The 26165-nt window shown below is 29.2% G+C and overlaps 1 protein-coding gene across 1 annotated transcript; it reads left to right on the top strand.

The window, feature by feature from the left end:
• The first annotated feature begins 144 nt into the window (after positions 1–144).
• Positions 145–26165, top strand: LOC129960741 (deoxyribose-phosphate aldolase-like). The gene is made up of 7 exons (XM_056074351.1): positions 145–421; positions 3122–3225; positions 7780–7927; positions 12412–12642; positions 21154–21285; positions 22325–22437; positions 25836–26165. Exons 1-7 carry the CDS (start codon positions 370–372, stop codon positions 26040–26042), a joined length of 987 nt encoding a protein of 328 aa, XP_055930326.1. The 5' UTR covers positions 145–369; the 3' UTR covers positions 26043–26165.

The raw sequence follows: 26165 nt of genomic DNA, 5'->3' as shown, positions 1-26165 counted from the left end.
CGAGCCCAACACACGGGGAAAAGTTTTGAGATACAGCTCAACATATAAATCATAACGCTTAACTCAGACGCCCCTCTATCTAATATTTTCCTACTTCTCAAAAGAACAGCTTGCGATGGATTCGCCCATCCCTTAGGGATAAGGATGGTGATTGAGACGTTAGGGCGAATATTGGCTGTGATGGAATAATCACGTGCGTTTGTTTACATTATGCAGTTCGGGCTCGGTAGGCGCTGTATTAGAAATAAACAGTTACAAAATATTTTCATTTTAAATAGAAGTTGAAGGACAAATCTGAAACTGAGCAAGTTTAAATCCTGCAGTTTTCTTTTAATTTACTTATAGGCTCTTGAGTGTTAATTTAGAAATATGTCCAAGATTTGTCGTAAGCAAGGAACCACTAATCAAGGAACCACTTTTGGTTGGGGATTTTCATTTTCTTTAGAATCTTTTATATTTTTCTTAATTTTTTATATTAAATTGTTTAATATCGATTAGGATTGTGTTGTGATTTAGCATCCTCATTCATCATTTCTAATAAAACCATTTGCATTCCTGATTTCGTTAGTGCAGGTTGATTGTGATGAAAATGACTTATAAAAATTCTATTTTGGTCCGTTTCAGTTCATTTTTCGAATTAATGTTGGGAAGTTGCAATAAAAGTTTTATTTTATATGCAATCGAATGAGGTATTCCTGTAATAAGATAACTTGAAATAATATATCAAATTTAAAATAACAATAATTTACTTATCCAGGGGCTAGAGTTTTTATAGCAGCAAAGAGATGCTTAGTATGATTTTAACTTCAGCAGATTATCCCAATTGATTATATTTCTGTTTGTAATACAATTTCATATGTTTATTCTTCTTAATATGATGATAAAGTTGTGACAGCAGCAAAGTGAAATTTTGTCTTCATTATTAGAAATTTACTTGTTTGAATTTCTCTTCACCTCTGTTATAGGTGGCCTTGTTGTGTGACTGCATGTTTAACATCCTATATTTATTAGAATATCTAAGTTTGGATATGGATACAATCGTTTAAAAAGCGTTTTTTCTTCTGGCCACGAATGAGCATAAAATATATTTCTAATCTCATTTAGTGGAGCCATAAAATGTGAATGAAATCTGGAAAGATACAAAAAAAATTATTGGAAAAAAATTAAATTTTTTGTGTTATAAAATATGAATTTAATTGTGTATGAAAAAAGCAAATGATTGCTTGAGGAATATGAAAAACATAATATATACATTTTTTAAAAATCATTTTAGAAATTTTTCATGCTTTCAGAAGTGTTCAGTATAGCAATAAAGGTAATAGTATGTAAAAATAGAAATGAATGTCCATATTCATACTTTTTTTTAAACAAATGTGGAAAGTAGATATTGCTATTATAAAAAATAACCAGGAATATTTCTTTTAAAATATGTAAGGTTTTTATAAGAATAAAGTGTAAAGCTTTTCAATAAAGTATATAAATTTTTTCTTTGATGTGTCTATCTATATTTTATGTTCTTTTACTGTTTTGTATTTTGCTTTTGTCATTGAATTTATTTTGGGAGAGTAAATTATCTAAACTTCTGCTGTGTTCTAAAATGATCAGTGCAATTGATTAAATGGAACTTTTTTGATAGATTATTTACTAGGAAAGCATTAATTTTTCTACCCCAAAGCTGTCAGGGATTATATTTTACTTAGTAAGAATTTTTTTGAGTGGCTTAAATTGTTTTAAGAAAAAACATTAAATTGACATGGATGAATCAAGATCCACCAACTTAATTTAACGAGCAGCTTATTGTCTGTGTCTGAGATTTATAATTAGTTTTTGTGTTTTCTCAATTAAGGCTGAATTTAATTGATCAGGAAATAATATGGAATTGAACTGTTATCTATATCAATTGTATCTATTCAACAAATTTTAAAAGCTCATTTGCGCTTGTAATTCATTACTACTCAAGTCCCCCAGTCAAATGTGAAAGAAATTGTGTTGTTTATATAACTTGGAGTATTTTTAGTATTTTATAGCTTTGTATTGAATAGGCCAATAAAAATAATTTTGGAATATGATTAGTTAATTTAATTCATGGATTTTATACTACTAAATGCACAATCTAATAATTCTTGTTTTTATAAGTATTTATTGCAAAATGCCCAATATGTATTTTTGCCAGCGCAGTATTCATTTGATATATCATGTTTTGTCCTTTCCACTGTTAAAATTATCATTCAATAGTCAACATTTTGATGCTATAAGAGAAATGTGAATTTCTAAAAGAAATTTGACAGAAATTATAAAACAAAACAACATAAGCAAAACAATTGCAATATTTGTAGAGTAATCACAGGTTTCGATATTAAAATACAGTTTTTTTAAGAACTCCTTTAAATCTAGTGCTTTTATTAATCTGGTAATTCTCTGATCTCATATCTGTCAGATTACATAGTCAACTGTATAATTATTTAAGTCAATTGTGTAAACATCATGAATCTGGAATTTAAAGAGTTTTTTAAAGCTTTAGTGGAATTAATAAACTAGTAAGAAGATAAATATTTATTATAACAACCTTCAGAATTCTTTAATATGTTTTTTTAATTCAATTTTTATGATGAACATTTCACAAAATTTCTAGCAATTGTTCATATTAAGATGTTTATCTAAATTTTCTCTCGCATAAATCCTTTACAAAGAAGGCTAACTAGCCAGAAAGAATTAAATTAATTGAAATGCTTATACATATGAAATTTATTTTTTTGTGCATCACTTTATAAATCAGAATTGTAAAATATAGCATTGTTTCTTTTTCCCACATTAGTGTAGTTTAATATTTTTATTTGCTTGAAAATTATGTGCAAGAAAATTAAATTTACTTTTACATTTTTTTTTTTTTTTTTTGTATAATTTTCTGAAATATCTGATTGTTTGTCTTTTCAAAGCTTTTAGTTTATATCTTAGTACAAATTTCTGATAGGAATCATGTATATATGTTTTCAATAAGAATCAAGAAAAAATGCATGGTTTTAGTATCTTCTTAAGATTTTGCTGTAGCATTAATAACTCTTTTAAATAGCATAGATATAATTATGCATGCCTTTATGAATATTTTTCTAAATTTTTTTAGAATTTATTCGTCCACTGTTGTATGGTGTATTTATCAACATGCCTGCTATTGAAGAAACTGTTTCAAGCTTTTCTGATAGAACAGGAAAAGATAAAACTGCACAGGTTATATTTTTGTTAATACTTCTTTCTTAACAGTTCACAGCTGTCTGGATTTTGCATTAAAAATTTGTGAACTTAACTGATCATTTTTGATATGGCTTTCTGTAGTTTTGCTGAAATCCATTATATTTTAAATCATTAGATAACTTGAAACTATGTGAATATTATAGTTATTTATTTACAGTTTAAAGGAGAAATTATACATGATCAAATTGAAGTCATTTCATTGAATTTCTCACAGTTTTATAACCATTTAAAACTTTTATAATCTGAGATGCTATAGTGTCTGAACACCATTTCCTATAAACTCACTATCATTCTGATTATGACTGAATCCAGAAAGTGAGAAAAAAAATTTGCATTTCTTTGCTTCTCCTTTAAGTGTGGGTATTTATGTTTTTAAGAAGTTCACACAAAGATTACATATGGTGATTTTTTTACATTTTTAAATATGCATCAGACTTAAACAAGGACAATGGGAAAATTCGTAATGATAAGTACAGGAAAATTGAGTGTTCTCAGAGCTTGATTTGTTTCTACTCCCTTCCTCATTAAATTTGACATATTAAATGAAATCAGTTCACTAGCTTCCTCTTGTCCATCCAGCTCTGTGTTTCTGAGTAAATATTTTGACTTGTTTTCCTCCTATTACATCTCTGTTAAGTGATTTTGGAAACGGCTGCAAACTTCAGACTTCTACCAAAAATATACCATATATATGTCTGGATACAAGTTAGAAGGAGTACTTTAGAATGAAACATCTTCTTGCAGGTGTAATGAGAAAGTTTGAAGAAGGGATGGTTATATATATATATGCTGTTAATGTTTAGAATTATGAGGATATTCTAAAAAAGTCATCAAAATGAGATGTCAACTTCAGAATCAACTTATGCCTGAGTTACCGTTTGCAGTTCATTCCATCGAGTTACTGTTTGCTGTTCATTCCATCGAGTTACCGTTTGCAGTTCATTCCATCTTTATTCTTAAGATCAAGAAGTGTGTTTACAAATGGTGCTTGGTAAATATGTATTTACTTGTCAATGACATGCCATAGTAAGAAAAAATCAGTTATTTTCTTTTACACCAAATCTTTTAGATGATAGTAATAGATACCAGCAGGCTTTAATCATCCCTAAAATTTTGTTTTTATAATTGCTTTTATTTAACCTTGATTTACCTTAAAGATGACTGTTGATTCTTTCATAGCTATTCCAGACATTACAGCAGATATTTAAAGAAAATAACTTTTTTCCTTTACAAGTATTCTGCTAACTTTAATATTTGGTTTCTGTTTATGATAATACAACATGGCTTTGTTTCTCACTCATTCAAAAATTAGATTTTCTTCTGATATAGTAATATATCCACTCTTTACCTATTATAGTACAAACTGCTGCAATATAACTATTCACAGCTTTGTCAATAATTATATTGTGAATGTTTTGATATTTCAAATATGATCAATCATATGCTTACTATGAATATTTTGATATTTAAAAATTCTTTAGAAATCTGAAAGCTAATTTCACTATACACTTTTATCTTGACCTATATTTTATGAATTTCTTTTATAGGTAAATTGTTGATATCTTAAATAAAGATCCAATAGTTTACTGTGCTTTTGTCAGTTCCATTTTTTATTTTGCTTTTCCATTCCATTTTTTCATGATTCTGTATTTTTCATTTTCTATGCATTTAATGGTGATTAGATGGATTGATTTGATAGTTATATATATGCGTGTGTGTAAGCATTATTTTATGTGAAGCAAAATGCAGTTTTGAAGACAGTGAAGAAACTTTTGATTTCGTGACATTGTTTTATTTCTTCTTCGAGAAGCACGCATTATTTACAAGCAGGAGCAACGAGGAACACACACAACACAGAAAGAAATGAGGGAAAAGCTTTTGAACATTATATTCCTGATCTTATATAACCTGAGATTTTGATGGGGAAAATATTTATTTACAGTGCTCATATGTTATTAAGATTTCGATGGGTATTTTTGCTACACGCGTCGACATGGCAGGGGGGAAAAAAGGATCTTTTAAAAAAGAATGTGCTTATTGGACATTTTTCTAGCCCTTCATGTGGAGTGTGGGAAAGTTAGGTTTTTAGCCAATTCAGCAATTTTACAAAGCTTCTCTTGAATTAATTAAGTAGAGAAAGTGGAATTGGATCACGAAATAAGAGAATATTTTAGAATGAAGTTACTATGGGCTAAATTAAGATAAAATCTTGGAAATTAATTAAATTGAAATTAGAGTTTAAAATATCATAACACACACACATATATATATATTTCTCATGGTCCCATTTTTCATTTGTACTTTTGGTGATAAGCACTGATGTTGTGATTACTTAGGTAATTCACTTAGTTAGGTTTTATCATTAGTCAACTTTCATTAAGATATTTTACTAGGGAGTGCAATTTATTTTTGAACTTATATCTGAAAGCAAAGTTCTATCATGTATTCCTTAAATATCATTCAAGATATTTATATCCATTTTTTTGGTGTTGCCATCATCAGTAATCAGTGTTAAAATTTTCAAAAATGGAAGCTTTTTCTATTAAAAGTGTAGTTTTCATATTAAATTGCTTAATTTTTAAATTTCAAATTGCAGCAATTTTTTCAAGAATTGTAAATATACTTTATTTGATCACTACAATAAGTATTTCATTATACTTTTCATTTCTTTTAATAACATTTAGTTTGTTTATCATTTTAACATTTAGTTTGTTAATAACATTAGTTTGTAATATCTTGTTTTATATTTGTATGTTATTACATTTTCATCAAATTTGTGTTGAAACCCATGTTTGCATCTTAAATTATATTTTCCTAGGAATTGTTTTGCAATATTCTGTACTGTTGCAAATTTGTAATATTGCTTTCCTGCACAGTTAGTTTCATGATAAGGATGATAGTTTTACGGGTAGCTCTGAAAGATGCTTGTATGAATGCCAGATTTATGAACCCTGGACTCTGCTGCGATCTTATAAAAGTTCTTAAAACTACTGGAATTTTGGCAATGTATCTATCCATTAGAAGCGATGATACAATAATTTTTTAGGACATTCGATGGCCTCTAACAGAAACTATAAAGAGCGGAACGCACAGATGAAAGTGAATCAATCAGAAGTAGTTGAGCTCAAGCGAATTCTTAAGCGATTTTTTTCTTTGGAGTATTCATCTCTAGCGAATTGTTGAGTGATTTCTTTCTTTCCAGTGTTGATCTCCAGCGAGTTCTCTCTGGGTGCTTTATGCTTTTGTGGTTGTTTAATAGCTAATTTCTGCTTGTGTGCTGCTGTTTACTGCAAGTAGTATTCTTGCGTACCTTTCAGCTGTGTTTTGCTGTCTGCCGTGTATTTGTATTTTCGTTTCATCCTTTACTGAGTCTATTGGAATTTTTATGTTACTTCGCAGTAGCTTTAAAATTAGAATATATTTTCCTCTTAATAATTTCATTTAACCCTAAAACACACTGTGATAATGGATTATCTGATACTTCTTTATGTCAGCTAGATTCATCTCTGCAAGATTTAACATCAAAATGGTATGGTTATTTTAAAAGGAAAAAATTTGCATTTATCACAATTGTTTGATAATATTTATTCAGAAATAGATGGAAGTTTCATCTGGTATTTTTGTGTATGTGTCAAGATTAATCAGACTTCAAAATACAGAACTTTTGGACATACATAAATAAATAAATAATCATTTTTATGTAATCGAATCTTTTCAAATGTTTTTTTTTTTTTTTTAAACAGACTTAGAAATATAATCTAAACTCTAAAAATGATTTCCTTGTGAGGCGTGTAAAAATAAAAAGACGCAGGCTTAGAATTCACAGTACCATGTCGGCGAAGTTGCAAGTTGTGATTTTTAAAAACAGTAAGGATACATTGACAAAGGATTTTGTAATTTCAAGCAAGCTTCTACAAGCTATGAAATAAACAATAACATTTTTATCGTTATGATGCCAGAAAATGTCTCAGATGTATTTACTTTTAGCTTGTATTAAAGTTCTTTCTCTTAATTATTTAATTTAAAAATATCTTTTTATAGTTTGGAGTTAAATTTTATTGAGTTGAAACACATGTAAATCAAATCATTTACATGAATATAATTTTCTCAGTGAATTTTTTTCTTGTAGTATTCAGTGTAAAGTAAACATTTTTGGGATTATTATAGCTGAAAGTTGAACTTATGTATATAAAGGTAGCACATATTAGTTAAAACCTTATGAGTTTAATTCTGTTTGGGAGCGGATATTTACTATAAAATAAATTTTCAGTCAGTTATCTAATTCTATTCTATTCAGTATTGTTTTATAGTTTTATCATTTTGTTATAATACTTACCATATATGATTATTTCTTTGCAGGATAGCAAACTTCAGATTACTAGTTGTATTTTTCTTATTGTAGTGTAGAGTACTCAATTTTTCAGTTCTGTGCTATTGTAATAAAGGCTACTTTATATCTGATAAATAATGTTTTTTTTAAAAAAATTAGTTGTAATATATATATAATTACATTCCTTTTTTTTTTTTTAGATTGCTTCTCTTTTAAGAGCAGTTACTTGCATTGACTTAACAACTCTTTCTAGTGATGATGCAGAATGTAATGTTTACCGGTTATGTCATAAGGCTGAAAATCCTATTGATAAAAACTTACTTGACCAACTTGGAATTACTTCTGAAGGTAAAAACAGTAATTTTAATTTAGAATTATTTATGTTTCTTCACAACTAACAACATAAAATTATTTAAATAACATTTTCCAGCATGTATTATGTTTTACCAGTGGAATTATTGATCTGATCAACATAGAAATATGGCTGCATAAATATGAAACCCAAGCTTGATTTGTAATCTCATTATTATTATCTTTTCCTAAATTAAGTTAATAATAGTACCTTTTCTCTCTTTGAGATAGCAGATAGCTTTTATAGGAGCAGGAATGTTTTAAGATTTTTCTGAATTAGAAAGTCTGTAAGCCTGAATAGCAAATATCTCTTAAAGTAAACATGATTGCTTATACACCTTACCTTATGTTATCAGATGCTTTCTTTCTCAATACATTAATTTAATTGAAAGCTGTTTATTATTGATATATGTCATATTTGACAATTGTTTTTCACTTAGGTTATTAAATTTGAATTGCATCAGTTAATGAATGGAATATAAAAAAAAGTACTTCTAAGAATTTTCTATCTCATAATGAATAATCCTTTCATATCCAGCAAACACTGTAACTAACTCAGAAGATTTTTTGTTATGATGGATATCTTTGCAAAGAAGTTGAAATTTTATTTAGAATTCTGGAAAATATAAAAAAATGAATATTATTAATTACTAGTCACCTTTGGTGACTATCTGGTATGCTAGAAGTAATGCTCTCTAAAATTTTCAATTAAATATTTATGTACCTTGATCTCTAAATAGTTTCTTCAGCAAAATGTTTTTAAGCTTTAAATTTTGATAGTGTATACCTCATACTATTATAGAAGCTTATTCAGTGCATGTAATATATATGTTTGATTTTCTGTCATGTCCTATAAGATTTAAATTTGAATTTGAAATGGAAGAGATAAAAGTTCAATAAATACGAAAACTTTTTTGCTGGAACCTAACGTACTTTTTAAAAAATATATGACCACAGAAAATTCGAATTAGCATTGTTATTTTATGTGTTCCACAGAAATTTTTTTAAGAAATTATGCAATACCAAAAATTATTCAATACAAATTTTTCTGATTCATTATGAAATTCCATTTTACCTAAAAGAAGATTCAAATGTGGTAAATGATATTTTATTTCAATCTATAAATGTATTTCTGAAAACAGTTATGAAGTTTAAATTTTATACAGCCCTCTGATCCCATAAATCATAAGCAGTGAAATTAGTTTGACAATCTAAGTTTCCAATCTTTTGCGATCAAGTCTGACCGAGTTATAAAGCTTTGAATATCATTATTTTAGGACAATCAACAATTTCATTATTTTAGACAATCAGTCTTGGAGAAAGTCCAAGCACTGATTGGTGTATTTTCTGCAAAACATTTGATGGAGAGTTCTAAAATCGCAGGTTTTTATATAATAGAGACATCCAAATTTTCATAACTCAGTCAGTTTTAAATGTAACTGATCAGAGCTTTTTTAAATTTAAAGTGTCTCAAAAATATTTTATTAAATACGATTCATAGAACAGAGGATCTGTATAAAAAGTTAAAATTTGTAATTCATCAGAATATTTATTGATTCAAACTACATAAAATATAAGTATTTATTTCATTTAGACAATTGTTTTATAAGATATATACACCCATGAATATATTTTTAGATATTAGTTGTTGGGCCTTGATTAGAATTTATATCCTGTAAATATTGAACCTTAAATAAAATTGAATTATTGAATTAATAATGTAGTTATTTTGAAACGTCATAGGAACCTTCCTCTCGCATTTACTTTTTATTTTTAGAAAATATCACATTTCATACTTATTCCATTCCATATAAACACATACTGAATATTACAATTTCCTAAGTTTAGTTTTCAGTGAGAATTACTTAATCTTTCAATATGAGTTTTTGTCAATGTGATGGCAATGCCCTAATAAAAGCTAATTTTCCCACGCACTCATAATCGCGCTCTTGCAAGTTAAATTTTATTTCATCTTCTGAAAAATAAATTATTTAAAAAATATGATTTAAATATTTTTTAAAAATTCATTAAAAATAGCAACTTCATTTATAAGTTAAAACATTGGTATCATTGAAAGATTACTTTTTGAACTTTTGATGATATATAAATCAAATTTGTGCTGTAATATAGTTGGAAATTATTGCAGGAAAACGCAAAAATTTTAATTAATTCAAATTTAAAATTCAAAAATATCGCTCCGAGGTACACATTCCTTATACACCTCCAAAGTATATGTATATACCATGTTTGGTAACTGTAGGTCAAACTGTCTGGCCTGTAGAGTGCCAACACAAACACACACACACACAGATTCATCTTTATTATAAGTATATATATATATATATAGACTAATCTGCATTGTTGACCAACCTGCATGTCTGCAGCATTGGCCATCTTGATTGTTAAATTGATATTTATTTAAAATTTCTCCAATTTGTTTGATAGGAATGAAAAATGTGAGTTAAAGGAGATCTGAATTTATACGAAAATTGATTACCTTATTCTGAGCTGTTTCCGAGAGAAAACATTTAAATCTTAAATGAAATTTTAATGCCTGTGAAAGACTTTATTTAACTGCAAAAATCAATGTTACGAAAAGTTGCTGTATATATCAATGATTGGTATATCCATGATGAAGTTACCTGCCAATTTTTAGTTCATTGGCCTCAAAATTGGGAAATTTCTTGCTTATTTAATCACCTAGTTGAATTTAGTCAGTATATATCCAAAGACTGGCCAGTGATAATAACAAGGATAGGATGGATCATGATGGATGGTGTACATTCTATCAAACACATAATCAATTTGCATTTGAATGACCTGGTCAAGGCTTTCTTTGTTTCAATACTAATCAAGTAATATTGGTTATGTTTCATGTAAATAAATATTTCTGAGCTAATTTGTGTTTTTAGACAAAGCTGCAATAGAAATTTATATTTCAGATTTTCTCACATGCATTCACACCCGTATTATTTTAGAAGCCTTGTGTTCCTGCTCATTACAGTTTATTCATTGCTTCAAAAGTTTGAATTTCAATTCAAAAGTCGAAACAGATAAAGTTCAATTTTATGTTTACTTTGTTTAAACTTATTTATAAAAACATTACAACAATTTGTGTACTGGATATGTTTCATTCTTTAGTTATCATATAAAGTTTTATTTATAGATGTAATAAAAATTAACTACCTACAATCGAAAAATAAAATGTGAAACTGACAAAGTGATAGAGCAGTGAAAATATGGTATGCACCGTATTATACACGGTGTCCCACTAAAACCAGATAAATCCTTAACAGCCAGATTCGTTGTTTGGAATACGTAAAAAATGATCAAATAACTGTACCTCTACGACCCATAGTTTTCGAGAAAATGTGTGACATCTTATCCGGTATATGGAGAAAAATCTTTATTGAAAGCATGAACATTTTACTAAAAATTAATAATTAAATATTAAGTAACTTTAATAATATTTTTACTCGCTGTTTGCTAATTTTAGTAAACTTATGCAAATTTAGTTTCGTATTTGCATATGTTTACATATATTGATTTTCGAAATGTCCACCGCGCATTGAAGACTTCGCGTTGTACTGTTAAATAAGTAAAGCAACATATGAAGATTAAATTCGCATTAACTTGAAAATAATATCTGCTTTTATTAGATTGCGTTAATATCACATACATAAAAATTATAAATATATTTTTAAATGTCGTCTTCACGGAAAAGTTATATACGTTCCTTTTTAATAAATTTTTGAAGGATATTTCTTTCATCCTATTTATTATTTTTAACACTCTTTTTGAACGGAGTATTAATCTTTTGCTGCAAAGAACAATAATTAGGGCCATCAGCATTTTTTCACAAAAGATTTGTTTCTTCATCAGGGGCGGAGGATCATTGGAGTATCATTTTCACATTAGAATTGATTGATTATCAAGTGTCGTACGTTGTCATTGAACCAAATATTATCGACAAAGATAAAGTTTACATTGTGGCAACCATTCCAATACTTGGGCACATATAGATGTCATTAATAAGTTAGCGCAAATACAACTGAGTGCATCTGCCACCATCCATATCTCTGTACTAGTATTAATTATTTTATCACTATAATTTTATTAATTATACTATTCAAGTATAGGGAGATTTTTCTTACGAATACATTTATTTTGTAAATTTAGTTTCGGAATTTGCCAAATTTAATTTTTCCTTAAAGAATTATCTATTCATGTTTTCAAATTTATGCTGTTATTTCCTGCTATTTATTTTAATGTTTAAAGGTATTATAAGTTTATGAAAAAACTATTTATCTGTCTTTATAGATTGCATATCAATAATGATTATCAATAGTTTACCAATAATTTGAAATTTGCATAAAGCTTTTACCTTGCAGTGCTGTCTTTCAAAATAAAACTATGTTTTATAGTTGTATAGTAAATTTCCTCAATGTTCTGTTATTCTAAAACATAACATATCTTTATAGAATTCCATGTTGGTGCTGTTTGTGTATATCCTGCCCAAGTAAAAAATGCTGTTAGGGCTTTAAAAGATATCAAGTCAAATGTTCCAGTTGCTGCCGTAGCGGCTGGTTTTCCCAGTGCACAGTATCATTTGGATACAAAATTAGAAGAAATCAAATGCTGTATCAAAGATGGGGCCAAAGAAATTGATATTGTTATTAGCCGTCAGTTGGTGCTCAACGGCGAATGGGAAGGTATTATGATTATAAAATTTCATTCAGACTTAAGTGCGTAAAATTATACTTACTGTTTTTTATTTTCAATGATTTTTAACCGGAAAATGCCGATTTCGCAAAATTCGCTGTTATTTCTTTTTATTGTCTTGAAATTTACTATCAGCGTTAATTAGTTTTTCATATGTGCTCATATTACTGTTGTTTTTATCAAAAATGGTTTAGTTTATGCTTGGCGATTTAAGGAAATGTAATTGGTTAGAAATTTCTTAATGATGATAAAATCAGTAAAGATAAATTTTTATTGTTATTCTATCTCCGTAAAAAATTGAATAAATTAATGTTCAACAATAAAGATAACTTTTATTTAATTTCAAATGTTTCATGTTTGCAAAGATAGAATATTGTAATCGATTTTTCTCGCATATTGAAGTACTAGATTTTTAAAATTTTGTACATCTACTGGTTTTCAATGATGATACAATATTTTTATAATTTTTAAAACCTTAATTAACAATTAATGTAATGATTCCATAATATTTATAATTATGACTTATGTAATATATTAAAGACTAAAATGTAGAAAATAATCAAAATAAAAAGGTTTTAACCCTCTGACTGCATAGTTTTTAAAATCTATTTAGATCGATGTTTGTTAATAAGTTCAAATATTTTTCAAAGTGAACTGATGCTATATGTCACATGATAATAATATGATATAATAAAAATCTGCAGTCTTAAAAATAAACACACTAAACTGCCAACCCGTGGAAATCGTGGGATAAGCAGCTGGAGGGTTAAACATCCTTTTACTAGTGAAGTAAAAAGGAGGAAATAATATTGATTAATCGAAAATGAAACAATATTATGAGGAAATTAAAATACAATAAATATCATGAGAAAGAAATTTCTGGGCATTCATTAAAGTTAAGATATATTATAAACGTGATAAAAATTCCAATTTACTTAGAATGTTTCAACCAGTTTCATGTTTTTATTGTTTTGTTTTGACATCTGCCTTTTTGATAAAATAATTAATTAAAGTTAGGTATAAAGAATATTATAAAAGGATAAAAATTAAAACGTTTATCTTGAAAATAAGAATGTGACTAAAGTGAAGTAGAATATTTAATATTATTTTAGAATATTAAATACTGTGGTGAAATGAAAATCATTATGATCTGTGCTGTGGAAGCAAGAGGACTTATGTTTTCGAGAACATTTCTTTAAAGATTACATTTCACACAAAACAAACACAAACACGAAAGACAAGACAGTAACGCGCGCACTTTAACAGAATAGCATCTCCTCTCTTATTTTCATCTCATAACAATCGCAATGCAATATGGGATGCGTGCCTAATGAGGCATCGTCATCCATTATCCAAAAGAGAAGATAGAGTAATGCAACTGCTGCATCCTCTCCCTACACCGCCTAAAACCGTCTCGACGAGGTGGCGTGATTTTGGATATTTTGGCGTTTGTCTCAGGATTGTCATTAGCATTAAAAGGTTATTTGGGAGATCGGTTTTGAGATTGTTTGGGAGGTCGACCTCTTTTCCTTAAAGGCGTCACAGGGGATTGGTTCTATGTGACATTTTGAAAAGGTATAAGAGATGATGCATGGCATACACCTAAAGTTCATCAGGTTTGTCACAACTAGCTATTACGAAAAATGAAGTGATTTCTGGAATAGAATGATATAAGGTCTATCTTTCATTGGCATAAACTTTGCATTTTACTTACCTACCATGATTGCCAAACGAGGCTTCAAATCTCTGCTTTTACGTTCAGCAGGATTTGCTTTAGATGGTAAACAGGAACTACATTTTGATTAATATTTAATATATAACATAACTATTGCATGATGGCGCTGACAAACTGTTTGCCATTGTCATTTATTTGACGACGGGGTAATCCATATCTTAGATGTTGGAGCTTAAGCCTTTCAAGCTCAAATGCTCTTTCCTTGGCTAGTTTTCTGTTTCCAGTTTCTTTATTTCTGCTTCTTCTAACTTTTCCCGTTCGTCAACAGTGTTATTGTATGTATTTGTCACAAACTGTTTGTTATCCGTATAGAATGCAGATTTAGTTATTTTATCATGTAGGTCAATTATTTTATCTTGGGATGTAACATCCAGGCCTAATTCCAATGTCAAGTTATAGAGGTCAACTTATTTTCCTTTAGATAGACAAGCCATTATCGAAATGAAATAAGATTTAAGCAAAAAAACTTGAATATGAAGGAACAGTTACACACCTACCTTCTCTTTTGAATATATATATATATATATATATATATCAATAAAGTTGGCAGAACACAAATTATTTAAATCTCAGTTTTTTAAAAAAAAGAATGCAAAAAAAAAAAAAAATTAAGTAGGTGATAAAATACATTTTCAGCAATAGAAAAAAATATTTATGTTCAAAACAATTTTATGCATATATATTTTAGTTAGATGAAAACAACACATGAAGATGGAAATTAAGTTCAAAAATATTTCAATTGTTAACTGCAACTGTATATACACACTTTATAAAAGAAAAGCAGATGTCTAATTTTGATATAGCAAACAATTGCGATTAAATTCGCATAAGTACTAAAAAAGGATTTAACTTTTCAGAATTCTTAATCATAAAAATAATATTCTGAGAATCAGAAATAAAATTGCGCGCTTTATACGATTAAAAGATGACATATGCTGAATCATTACTCTGAAAATAAAATAAATCTATCAGAACAATTCTTTCATAATACCAAAATACCATGCAGTTGGAAAAAAGAAAACATATTCAGTGTTTGTTTAAAATAATCACTTTGGGAGCATTGAATCATGAATCCGTAATGAGAACGACTGGCGTCTCTCAAGGTCAAATGCTACACTTTTGGTTTGAGGAAGGACACATTCAGATACGATAAATTAAATCTTACTTGAATAAAATACGGAAATACACAACAATTGTCTTACCTATTGTGATTATTATTTTGAAAATATATTAAAAATTAGAAAATAATTTATATTTTAAAAAATGAGAATTATAAAGACATAATAAATATTAAAGGAATAAAAATTTCTCAAGCGATTTATTTTTAAAAAAATTAAGAAGGCATTACATAATTTTAATTTACTTTAGAGTATTGCTATTTGCATCTCATATTTTTGTGAAGTCTATTTTAGCCGCCAGATTTTATATTGATAACATATATTTTTTTCCTATTTAACACAGACAAAAGGTTTTTTAAATATATTTTTATAAAAAAAGATTGCCTTAATTTGATTTCGGAAATTTTAAGGTGACTTTGAAATTGAATTAGCTTTACCCTTAAATAATAAGCAGATTAAAAATATGGTTTTTAGTTACTTCTGATACATTCCCAACCTGTATTCTCCCCTTTTTTTCTTTAAAAATACAATATTATACCATTTATCCATTTAAGAAAACTCTCATTGTTAATTTTGACAGCCGTAGTAAACTTTAAGATATTTTTTTCGATAATTAAAAGCATTTAATACTTATATTTATAGAAATAGCGATTGTTTTTGCTTTTGAATGCTGAAATTATAGATATTAGTGTCTTCATTTTACATTTTAGACTTAAATGTGGCGAAACTATCGAAAAAAATAATAGTATGACCTGAACGCGATTTATCCTTGTAACATCATTGATTTATATGTGGCAGGATCTGTCTATTGATTTTTATAGTTCCAAAATTGAATTATTTAGCTTTGAAACACCTCACTGGATTTTCTTTAATAAATTCGTCAAATCCTTTATGCCTACTTGGGCTAAATTAGCATAAATTATTTTGAAATTTCTTATGGTTGAAGAAACCTCAGTTTTTCTATGACATTTCTTGTTAAAAAACTTTATTTTTAACAAAAAAAAAAAAAAAAACAATTAAAAGGCTTTATGTTTTATGGTTCACAATTATAGAACGACAGAGTGTAAATTTTTTGCATTGAAATTTATGTGTGAAAATTTCCAAATCAAATTTTTAAAAAAAGTAATGACTGATAATTGACAAGACGACAATCAAACCAATTCTGTCTTATTAATGGAATTCTTACGTAAAATTGGTAGATGAAGAAAAGGAAATAAACTGACCTCAACAGTAACTCTAGTTAACAGTAGTGGTGTATAAAGAAAACAAGAAGAAGGGAAAAAAAAAAAAACTATAGCGCATGTTGTCAGAAATTTCAGTTACTCCTTTTAGAGATACATTAAAACTTTTCAGTATTTAATGAAATTAATTATTGAATGAAATTGCAAGAGGTTCTTTCGTCAAAGAGTGTCTATATGAATTGTCTGTTTGCTTCTAGATAATGCGATCTTGTCGCAGGCATCTCCCTGTAGCATTCCGAGATATGTTCAGATGATTTAAATCAGGGGAATTTTTGGCCAATCTATTCGACGTACATCTTCACTTTTAAGAAGCTCCTGCACTCTAAGAGATCTTTATGGTCGTTCGTTATTATCCATAAGCAAAAATTGTGGTTCTATGGTAACTTGTAACTCATGTTCGTGGGAGAGGATAACTTTATTGCAATAACGATCTCTGGTCGTCTTTTCTCTATGAGAAAGATACCGATCTCCGTTCTTTCATTATCCCTCCTGACACTAGTACACAAAGACCACCCTAATTGTCTCATTTCCTGATGTTAGCGGGATGAAAACATGTTTCTCTCTCTATATGTAAATTGGCATTGGTAATCGTTTGTGAGATTAAAGCAACTCTTATCAGTAAAAAGAATGTGACCACTTTGAAGAGATTCCAGTCTTTGTATTCATTACACCATTGTATGCAGTGGGCGAATAGGATACTTTTATGCAGTCATCTAGCCACTGTAAACCTGAACACTTATCGTCCGATTAGTGCTGAGTAGTGTTTTCAGCTATCTGATTTCAGTCTCTTTTCGCCTTGCATCTCTATATATCGGTCATCTATTCCCGATGTTTTCTTTGGCTGTTTACCTCCAACCTCTCTTGAAGCTTAACACTGTTAAGAGAGGAGCTCTTTCCAAGCGCGTGAAACAAAATTTTAGTCGATTCCAAACTCATCGGCAACATTCGTTGAATTATGCTCTTTTTCCAGTCTTCCGAACATTCTACCATGTGTAAGGCGTCTTGAAGGTTTCTTGTAGCCATTTTGTACTAACGATATCACTTCCACTTTTTTTTTTCTGGCAGCGAATGTTTAAAAATGTGACTTTTTTTCATTTTAAGTTGCCTTGCACTGCGTGCGCTGACTTTATACATTTCGCATGCTCTCGCGTCACCTGTAACGTCGTGGTCTTCATATTCGCATACAAATTACCTTTCTGCTGAGCTGGCTATTTATTGAATGGCATTAATCGCAAACAGCGCTTTTCTAAAATTTCATAGCTGTATGATGAAAGCTATTTTGCTACCTACACATTGCACTCTAATGCAGTCTGTTATAGAGCACATGTATATATTTCTATCATGCCAAGATAAACACTTAAGAATATAGGCTGTTACTATTTGGGGAACTGTTGTTGTTGTTTTTTAAGCTCATGTGGGCATTTCCATTAAAATTGATAAGCGAAGCTGAGAAAAAAACACGTTTCATGTCTCCTTAATGTGACTTCAAGGTTTATTAAACTGATCAACGTGAAAATGTTATTTTTTCTCTCTCTTTCTCTCTTCAAGTTGATATTAGATGTATATGAATTTTACAGAAATTATATTTAATTTTGTCTTTTGAAGTTTATTGATCCACTTAAAATCATATGAAATTTCATTCGACTTTCTTTACTATTTTGTTTGGTTTATAGAAGTCATTCTTAAAAGTTTTTGTAAATGCTCAGACAATACACTTTTCTGCAGAAACGTGGATTTCAGCGTTTTTGGAATCGAATTTAATCATTCTTCGGATCGATGCAAAACAGTAATAAAATTTTTGCTAATATATTGGTGGTGAGGTGGTCTTGCAGAAAATGCCAATAGCATGTAAATAAAATCTGCCCGCTATGTGGAGATTTTATGTATAGTTCTTAGTTAAAAATTTCGAAGTCATAGGATACTGTGTAATCCTGCCCATAGTCCTTCAAAGACCGAATGACGCACGGGGGTTGTCGGTGATGGTGGCCGCGTTTTGGAATCAAATTTCAGTATTAGGAAGAATATCTGAAGGTTGTATTCTTTTCTTTTTCCTTTTTCATTTGTTTCATTCAATCTTGAAATATCTGGAATGAAAGGAGGAAAATGTTCGCAATTTTCGCAACCGCAATTTATCATTGTAAAAGAAGAGTTGGCTTAATAGTGGACCATATGAAAACAAAAAAGTGCATGGAGAAAGCGTTTACAAGGAATGTGAACTTTTCTTTATCAAGCAATTTTTTCCCGGGATAATCATCATCTTCAGCAGCGGTAGCAGCAACAACAACTTGGAATTCTTTTAAATAAGTTTCATAATCTTGGATTTAATTTCAACCTTACTGATTGGCTCCATTCTTATTTATGTAATAGGACTCTCTGTGTTGATTTTAATAATGTTGTCTCACGTTTGTTCTCAGTTACCTCCTGTGTTTCTCAGAACTCTAATTTTCGATCTTTACTTTTTATTTTATTTATTAATGACATTACTAGTGTTTCCATATATTCTGAGTGTTATTCTATTTTTTTTATTGAGTGTGTTATAATGCTGACGAAGTTGTTTTGTCCAATACATTCTAATATTGATGAGAAGAGACAGAGAGATATTTTTTCTCTTTTTAAATGGTCCACAGATAACAAGCTCTATACACTACACAAGTGTCCATCTCGATACACTGGTTAAAATAGAGCAAAGTATTCGGGAAAGAGTGCTTCATAGCTTCTCTTTAGTCTGGCAGTATATCGAGAAAATCAGAAACTTACTCTCTTGATATCTCCCTTTCACCCTATTTTTTTCTTTTCTCCATTTCTGTATTAGGACGAAAAAATGTTTCCGGCTTAGTACGTGTTACATTTAACTGTTTTTCTGTGCTTCGTTAATCAATCGTTCACATAAAATTATTTTACTGCGCTTGTGAAATTGTCTTGTGAACACATTCACCTAAATATAGTTTTCTTGTTCAAATAGAAGGGGAAATATTAAGTGTTGCTTATTTAATTCCACTAAAATGTATAAAATTTAACATCTTATGATGAATGGGGAATTTTTGTTCAAAAAAAGTGGACAGCAGTTTTTACTTTTTCGTATTCAAAGAAAAAGTACTGTGTTCATCAAAAAATTCGTCCATGAAATTTTGACGAATCAATACGTTTCGTTTAAGATTCCTGGGCCTAGTGAAAAGTATAAAGCGTTTCATTAAGTTTCCAGAAAAACCCTTGTTTATGAACTCGATAACTAACAAATGCTACAAGGTAGGGGGATTAAATTTTGCGCACTGCTTTTAAATCAAAATTATGGAACCCCAGCAAATTTTAGCTGTGTTTTTTTAGAAAGAAAATCTGCTTATGTATCTGAGGCATGTATATATCAATAGAATGACTCAAAAACACAGCGAGTTAAATGGATGAAATTCAACATATAATTTTATTACTAGAACTGTACATCTATATGAAATTTTGGACCATATCTGTAGGATTAACTGTTTATCAATTTGTCGATTCGTTCATTTGTGTAGTAACAAGCTAAATAAATGAATTTTAGTACATAATTTTTATTGTATAATTAAAAATGTATCTAATTTTTTACTGTATCCATCAATTGTACAAATTGACCGTATGTATGTGAACGCAGTAACTCCAAAGCATACTAGGCATAATAAATGAATTTTGATATGTGGTTTAGACATCAAATCGTTAATTTTGGATCCAATAGGACAATGGGCAGACAGCTATACTACATACTCGATTCTCTTCATTATATAAAATCAAACGTAAAACGCATCTGATTATGTAAACATTCGAAAGAAAATTACTCCTATTGTTTTAGACTGAATGTATTTTATACATTGAGAAATATCTTTGGCAGCATTTCTGGATTTTGAGTTGACAACCCGCCACTGGCGAATAACCTAGTTTCATTCATTCGTAATTTCAAAGATATTCATTATATTTTTCTTTCGAAAAAATAGCTTATGCATTCAAACGAAGTTCTTTTCTCAATGGAGTTTAATTCTTCTTCTTTTTAAATTGCTTTTCTGATTATGTGCCAATTATTTGCGGAATAGATGTTCGAAATTTTCTTATGTAAGAATAGCTAGTTGAATTTATCATTCCTTTATTTTAACCCTACTAGACTGAAAAGCTTGCTATTATGATGTAAAAATTGTCTGCTCTTTCCAAGACTGTCTGAGATGTAAAATTGTACCTAATTCTCTCAAACAAAAGTAGGTTTTCACTTGCTCCTTTTTTGATCTTGCATGTTATTTTGCTTCGTGAAGCAAATTGGTTTTTGATTTTTCTAATTATTTTTCTTCCAAAATATTTATTTAAAATTTCAATCTGTGTGCATGCTTTCATTATTTTTTATTAATTTTTTCGTTAAGATTTTATTTATAGTTTTATTTTTATTTCCAGTTTTATATGAAGAAGTGAAGGCTATGAGAAAGGCCTGTGGAGTTAAAATACTGCTCAAGACTATAATTGCTGCTGGGGAACTTGGATCACTTGAGAATATATATAAAGCAAGCATTGTATGTATGGCAGCTGGTAAGTGAAAATCAGATTAAATTTATTTAATATATTTTGAATTTTTTTTGTGTGGTAACATTATAAATAAGCCAATTCTTTCAACTTTAAATTTATGTGATTCCAGATTAGATATATTGTGCTTCAGTTTCGATCAGGACCAAATTCGATTTTGGTCTGGAACAGGATAAATTTTTGGTTAGTTTCTTAAATAGTTCATGGAATACATATTCAGACCGAGTCGTGATCCATGAACATAGAGAGCCATTTAACTAACACTGAAACATTGGAAATTTTTCTGAGTTTAGTTTTTGTAATCTTTTAGTTCTGCAAGTATTATAGAATTTTCAGTGCTTTATAAAGTTGAAATCACTGTTTTACTTTCTGGAATACTTTAGTGATAGCAGATGAATTATCTAGTTTTTGCAGGATTTTTGTTTTGTTTTCAAGTAAAATTAACTAAATATATTAGGCTTCTTTGCTGTCTAATGATGATATAATATTCTTCTTCAAAGTGATTTGAATTCCCATAGAGCCTATTGTCATTTTCTTCATTTGCAATATTTCTGAAGGTGTTATGTAAATTAACAGGCGAATTATAGGTAATCCATCAGATGAATTATAGGTTTAAGATCAAGTTTTTCAGATGCTGTAATCTCTCCATGGATGACGGCTTCTAAAGTAACTTCTCCCTCCAATGCTTCTTTTCGGTTTCTACAACTAGGCAATACCTCCAATTTTCGTGGTAATCTTATGAAAAGTCTTGCTATTTGTCTGGGATGATCTTTTTTTATGACGAATTTCCATGTCATATTATTTAAGATGTTGCTTTCACTAGATAAGTAATTAAAGAAGTCTTCTCTGTGTAGAATAGTTTCTACTAGTTTAAGTGTTGGCATATTCATGGCCATTGATTTCTTCAGATAAAAGAGTTGATAGTGAAAAGTATTTGAGTCAAATGAAAGTATATTCTATACATATGCGTTAGTTTCCCCCCCCCCTAAAAAGCTCTAAAATTGCTATGATAGTGTCACGTGAAATTAATAGACTTTATTTATAGGTTCTGATTTTATAAAGACGTCTACTGGAAAAGAATCGGTTAATGCAACATTGCCCATTGGAATGACCATGGCTCGAGCAATAAGAGCTTATTATGATCTAACAGGATATGAGGTATTGAAAAGCATTCATTCATTATTTGCATTGTGTAGTTCAATTTATAATCTCGAAAAATGTAAGAAACTCAAAATTCTGATCTCTTACCTTTTAAGCCTTTTTTTTAGTTGGACTAATTTTTTTTGAGCTCAACATTATTTCTGCAATTCAATATTAACATTATTCAACGTTATGCTACAATTTTGATATATATATAAATTAAGGTGGAACATTCGATAAAGATTTAGACTTTTCTGTAGGGAAAAGTTCTCGGTCAATTTCATTCAAATTCTGTGCATATTCTTTCCTGATTATGTGGTTTCTATTTTTGAAAAAAAAAAAAAAAAAAAAAAAATTCTATTTCGGCCGCTAAGGGAAGAAATGGTGCTTTGGGGCAGGCAATTTACATATTTCTTAACGTGCATACCAATGATGATTAATGCGAACTATCCTGTGGAGAAAAAATGAATATCAACAACAGAAAAGTGTTTTAACTTGCAATAGCTTTTATTGCTATCACTTGTGGAACCTTACTATCGTTACAGAAACGATCGGATACGTTCTTCGCCTGTTTGCTCTAGATAGTGCATTCGATGTACAACTATTCGATGGCAGAATTCATGGCAGTCGTTCGCTTGAGGGAGGGATACTTCTTGCAAAATTCTATCCTTCAATGCCGTTAAGTTTGGAGCTCTTTAAGTATCGTCACTGACAAAAATCACGTTTTAGGTCAGATGACTGAACCAGCCAAGATGCTTAAAATGACCTGCGAATAACTTGGTAATACGAAAGTTCTTCCTCAATAACTCTTGAACAAGTAACGAGATTTGTGTCGATGTAAATCTTGTGTGAATTTTTTGTTGTGAAGAGAATTTCTTTGTTGAAACGAGGGAATGACAAAGTCCCGTTACATTTTTGCTTACCTTGAGCCAGTAATAAAGCCTGTCATTGGCCCATGTTTTCTTCTAAAAATTAAGAAACAGCGGCGAAAGATGAGGTGAAGTCACTCCACACTATCACTTTTGAAGCATGCTACGGAATTTATTGATGAACGTGGGGGGTTTTGTTGGATCATATATGTCCAATTGTGTGTGTTTGTAGCGACAGGGTACGTTCATACGCAACGATTGTGATGGATTCGTCTGACATCAGAACATGAATTGGTTCTGTCCACGCCGGGCGTTTAACTAATCGGAGCTAGCAAGTTATTCAGCATTCGGCTGGTTCGGTTCTGCTGAACTTAATTCTTTAAAAAGATGATTCACTTCCAAAAATATCGTCGAATGGATTGGATAGTCTACTGTATTTCATATTAAAAATGCCTCAAAAGCTCACAAACCCCCTAAATCTAAATATAAGAGAAAATGTGCAATAATTTTTTAAAAATTCATAAGCTGTTAGAGTGGCCAAATGGAAAAGGAAATCTAAAAATTATTGTATAAAACTAGGGGGTTACTCCCCTTGCTCGCTCCGCTCACCGACTCCCAAGAATAATGTAGTGATTCTTTTGGGATCACATAGTGATCCCAGCTCGCTTTACTCCCTCGTCATGTAGCTATGCGTTTCTGATGGTAATCAGAAATTGTAAATACATTTATTACTAAAAATAAAGTTAGATTATTGAAATAGCATAAACTAGAAGCATTAATTTTTCATCAGAAATTAGAAATTAAATTATCAACTTTTAAAATTCAAAATTCTGATTGTATCTGAATTCAAAATAATCTTGTATAGTGATAAACTTGACAAATTTGCTAGCTGACCTGAAGATAAAAACTATAAAATATACAAGAAGGAGTTTTTTTGTAATTATTAAAGAGCAATTCAGCATTTTCTACATACCCAACTATTCTGTACTGTATTCTGCCATCATTAAAGTACGAAGCGCATTTCCTGTGATAACTGAATGATACTTAATTCCATATGTTTTAAACCATTTCCCTATATTTTTTCCTGGTATTGATTTTGTGTAATTTGCTTGATCACAACTGGTAAAGTGCCTTTGCTATGCTGTTTATTTTCTAGAATGTGATTGTTTTGACTAACAGTAGTTTATGAAAATGAATGCAGAGTATGGGAGATAAAATTGAGTTTTAATTGTTGTAATTCTGATGCAATGTTACTAAAACGTTCACTTCCTTCAAAATTTGAAATTTTTTTAAAACTTATATTTGTATCTTAACTATGAACTGCAGGATATTTTTGGTTGCATAATTTTTAAGATTTTCTACTGTAGCCTAATTTTACTATAAAAGCATTTACTATTCAGAATCTAAATATAAAACAGATTCTGTAGGAATGTTTTTCGTGAGTAAACTGCATTTTGAAATTATTGTATACAGGCCGTCGAAAAAAGTGTCAGTATTAAAAGGTGTTATTCACGATCTAATTATCGCACTTTTAAACCAAGATTTTTTTGTTGTTTTAGAAAAGCGGTTTTTAAAAGTATATTGAATTATTTTCTATTCAATGGGTTGTCTTCCTTTACAATTCTTACTTATTCGATTTTTTTTCTTCAAATTACAACATCTGTTTTGAAAGGAACATTCTAATTCTCCAAATTAAACCGACTAACTTTAACTAAAGAAAAAATAAGATACATAAAATTAAAACAAATCAGAAATACAAAATTTTTGTTTATGACATTTCTTCAATTTTATAAATGTCTGAAGGTAACTAATACCTAGTTTTATGACTAATAAAATAGTACGCCAGTTACAGATGCACAAAATATCTTATAAGCATAATATACATGAAATAAAAATTACTATCACCTTTAATAAAATTGAAAAACGAAAATATTTTTCAAGTGAAAATAATGCCAAGCCACATTTATTTCTTTCCCAATTTCAGTAGACGAATTATTTTTCTTATCTGTAAGTTCATGTTCACTATCCAAGTGTTCATTTATATAAGAATCGTCTGAATTATTATAGAAATTCATTTCCCCCTATATTGCATAATTATAACCGAAACTCTTGCTGCTTGACACTTTCTTCCCGCGAAAGAAGCTCCAGAAACATCGGTTAAAAACAAAACTTTTGACATGCATTGTCATCTAGTAACACTAGAAATAAAAAATATGTACTTTATTAAAATTTTTATTAATAAGCAGCAAATTGCAGTGTTGGATTTATTTTGTCTAAAATGTGGCTTGTCCCTTTTTTCTTTCGACCCTCTCATATTTTGAAATATAATGAATCATTCACAGTAAATTTTGATATAGATTGAACTGTTATAAAACAGAAATAAAACACATGCATTTTTCAAAAATCAAGTTAATTGTATTTTATAATTTTAATCAATTATTAAATTTGTCTTCAAATTTTTGGAATAGAATTACAAAAAAAAAAAAAAAAAAAAATCGGATTTTTCAAGAAAACTCGACTTTAACTCAGCTTTTTTGTCTTTTGAAGGTTGGATTCAAGCCCGCTGGTGGCATTCGTTCAACTAAAGAGGTTCTTCTGTGGCAAAATTTAATGAAAAAAGAACTAGGACCAAAATGGTTACATCCACATTTATTTCGTATCGGTGCCAGTGGTCTCCTGAATGATATTGAGAAAAGTATTTTCTTATGTGTTAATGGTTGCAATCCATCTAAGCATGTATTTACTTATCAGTAATACTACTTATGTGTGAATTACTTGATTAAGACAACAAATTGAATATTGTTACAAAAAAATCTATATGTGATTTGTATGTTTTGTATTTAAATATTTTTGTCAATAAATTTTCAGTTGCGATTT

This window comes from Argiope bruennichi, chromosome X2 (assembly GCF_947563725.1).
Source record: "Argiope bruennichi chromosome X2, qqArgBrue1.1, whole genome shotgun sequence".
NCBI classification, from domain to species: Eukaryota; Metazoa; Arthropoda; class Arachnida; order Araneae; family Araneidae; genus Argiope; species Argiope bruennichi.
The sequence above is the reverse complement of the archived record's forward strand: the minus strand, read 5'-3'. Positions and strand labels throughout refer to the sequence as shown.

Coding starts and splice junctions, on each gene's coding strand:
- LOC129960741 (XM_056074351.1), top strand. CDS start 370: ATGTCCAAGATTTGTCGTAAGCAAGGAACCACTAATCAAGGAACCACT. Junction 422..3,121: donor TAATCAAGGAACCACTTTTG/GTTGGGGATTTT, acceptor AAATTTTTTTAG/AATTTATTCGTCCACTGTTG. Junction 12,643..21,153: donor GCTCAACGGCGAATGGGAAG/GTATTATGATTA, acceptor TTTTATTTCCAG/TTTTATATGAAGAAGTGAAG.